Here is a 2,467-nt window from a genome sequence, read left to right on the forward strand (position 1 = left end):
CATCGCAAGGAAACATCGTTTGGTCGTATTTTGTATAGCTCACCGTCCCGTATGCAGTAGGCTGTGGCCTGCCCAGCCACGCGCTCCGCATCTTCCTCCTTCTCTGGCAGGGCTCCCTGCAGCAGGTACGCCTTGAGTTCTTCAGTCCAGCATCCCTCCCGAGGCTCGAGCGCGAGGAGCAGACGCGCGCCTAAGGTCGGACCGCAGACGGGAGCTCCCTAGGTTGGTGGCGGGGGAAGCTCCTCCTGAGGCAGTGCCGGCTCTGCAGCCCGAGGGGCTGCCGAAGGCTTGAAGAGACGTTCCTCGAAAACGCCAGGCTCTTGGGGCAGGCCCCTGGACGCCCACTTGGCGATATCACCAGCTTCATTGTTCGTGCCACGGAGCACATGCTGCAGCTCTAGGCGAAAGAACTGCTTCTCCATTTTGCGTACCACCGCGAGGTATGCTTCCATATGCTCGTCCTTCGGCTCGTATACTTTGTTGGATAATTTTATGAGGAGCTGGGAGTCGCCCCTGATGGTGAGGTGCTTCACTCCCAAGGCCACCACAGCCTTAAGACCAGCAATCAAGCCCTCGTACTCTGCAATGTTGTTGGAGACCTTCTCGCCCCGCTGGAAGCAGAGCTACACGGTGTAGTAGAGCTTGTCCTTGGTGGGAAAGATGAGCATGGCCCAAGCCCCCGCGCCCTGACGTGCAATAGCGCTGTCAAAGTGCATGATCCAGCCATCGGGCGCTTCACTACCAGGCGAGAGGGACTGGTCCTCGCCTGCCTCGGGTCCCAGTGTGTCAGTCCACTCCACCATGAAGTCAGCGAGCGCGGCACCCTTGACAACCCTTGTGGTGCTGAACTCCAGCTAGAATGCTTGCAATTCGATGTTCCACTCGGCGACCGTCCCTGTAGAATTAGGGCTCCGGAGCACCCTCTCCAGCGGGTAAGCTGAGACGACCTTAATGGGGTGGCCTTGGAAGTAGTGGTGCAGCTTACGCGAGGCAACGAAAAGCGCGAGCAGAAGGTTCTCTGGCCTGGGGTAGCGCACCCGCGCGTCGCGCAGTACCGTGCTGACGAAGTACACCGGGTGCTCGAAGAGGGCGGGACTGTTGGTGGTGTCTGAGGCCTGTTGGGACTGGGGCACCTCCCGAGGCTGGGAGACCTCAGGAGCCGGGCCGCCTGTTCGGGCAACCACAGCCCAGGAGAGCCCCCTAATGGGACCGTACCGTCCGCCGATGTTGCAATGGCTTCAGGGGCGCCGTCTTGATGCTGTGCCATCAAGACCGAATGTGTGGCATCGTGTAGCAGGCTCTTCGCCTGGCGCTCCTCCCGGACGGCCACCAGCGCTGCGCTAGCGGAATGAGGCGAGGCGGCCAGGTAAAGCAGTAGTGGCTCGAGAGGACGCGGCGCTACCATCAACGGCGGGCTGGTGAGGTACCTCTTGAGGTCTTGGAACGCCGCGTTGACCTCCAGAGTCCACTCGAATGGGCCCTTCTTCTTCATCAGCTTGAAGAACGGGAGGGCGCGTTCCCCCAACATGGAGATGAAGCGCCCCAGTGAGGTCACGCAGCCCACAAGCTTTTGCATTTGCTTGAGGGTCTGCGGCCGGCTCATCTCTTCTATTGCTTTGACCTTCTCTGGGTTCGCCTCGATTCCCCTGTGCGACACAAGGAAACTCAGCAACTTTCCTGAGGGGACGCCAAACACGCATTTCTCCGGGTTGAGCCACAGGTACACCTTGTGTAGGTTGGCGAAGGTCTCCTCCAAATCCTGGATGAGGGTCCTTGCCTCCCGAGATTTCACCATGATGTCATCGACGTAGGCCTCAGCGTTCCTCCCAAGCTGCTGGCCCAGAGCGATGTGCATGAGTCGCTGGAAGGTCGCTCCGGCATTACGCAGCCCAAAGGGCATGCAAGTGCAGCAATATACCCTGCACGGGGTCAGGAAGGCCATCTTCCCAACATCTTGTACCGCCATCTTAATTTGGTGATACCCTAAGAATGCATCCAGCAAGCACAACAGGTCACATTCTATAGTGGAGTTGACGATCTGGTCGATGCACGGCAGCGGAAAGGGGTCTTGAGGACACGCCTTGTTGAGGTTGGTGAAGTCGACACACATGCGTTCTTTCCCGCCTTTCTTGGGGACTATGACCGGGTTCGCCAGCCATTATGGGTACCACACCGCACGAATGACACCAGTGTCTTGCAGCTTGCGGGTTTCTTGGACGATGAATGACTGCTTCTCTATGGACTGCTGTCGTGCCTTCTGCTTTATTGGGCGTACATTGGGGCACACATTTAGGTTATGCTCGATCACCCCCTTGGGACTCCAGCAAGGTCCTTGGGCTCCCATGCGAACACCTCCTTGTTCGCACGCAAGAAATCGACCAGCGCCTTTTCTTGATCTGGGGCGAGGTTGGCACCTATGGTGAAGGTGGCTCCTGATGCGCCATCCTGGTCGACCGGCGCCTGCTTC

The 2,467-nt window shown here is 58.8% G+C and overlaps 1 protein-coding gene across 1 annotated transcript; it reads right to left on the reverse strand.

Moving 5' to 3' along the window:
• Positions 1-218: 218 nt before the first annotated feature.
• LOC141040921 (uncharacterized) lies at positions 219-2,110 on the reverse strand. Its single transcript, XM_073507035.1, has 4 exons — positions 1,919-2,110; positions 1,216-1,759; positions 986-1,168; positions 219-580 (listed from the first exon to the last, which is right to left on the reverse strand). The coding sequence occupies exons 1-4, from the start codon at positions 2,108-2,110 to the stop codon at positions 219-221; spliced, it is 1,281 nt and encodes a 426-aa protein (XP_073363136.1).
• Positions 2,111-2,467: the final 357 nt, after the last annotated feature.

This window comes from Aegilops tauschii, chromosome 2 (genome assembly GCF_002575655.3).
Source record: "Aegilops tauschii subsp. strangulata cultivar AL8/78 chromosome 2, Aet v6.0, whole genome shotgun sequence".
NCBI lineage: Eukaryota > Viridiplantae > Streptophyta > Magnoliopsida > Poales > Poaceae > Aegilops > Aegilops tauschii.

What these genes read in the sequence shown, in the direction of transcription:
- LOC141040921 (XM_073507035.1), bottom strand. Translation starts at nt 2,110, where the DNA reads ATGTGTGTCGACTTCACCAACCTCAACAAGGCGTGTCCTCAAGACCCC. An exon ending in CATTGCAACATCGGCGGACG is followed by an intron (nt 1,169 to 1,215) that starts GTACGGTCCCAT and finishes TTGCCCGAACAG; the next exon opens with GCGGCCCGGCTCCTGAGGTC. An exon ending in CGCGCTTTTCGTTGCCTCGC is followed by an intron (nt 581 to 985) that starts GTAAGCTGCACC and finishes ACAACATTGCAG; the next exon opens with AGTACGAGGGCTTGATTGCT.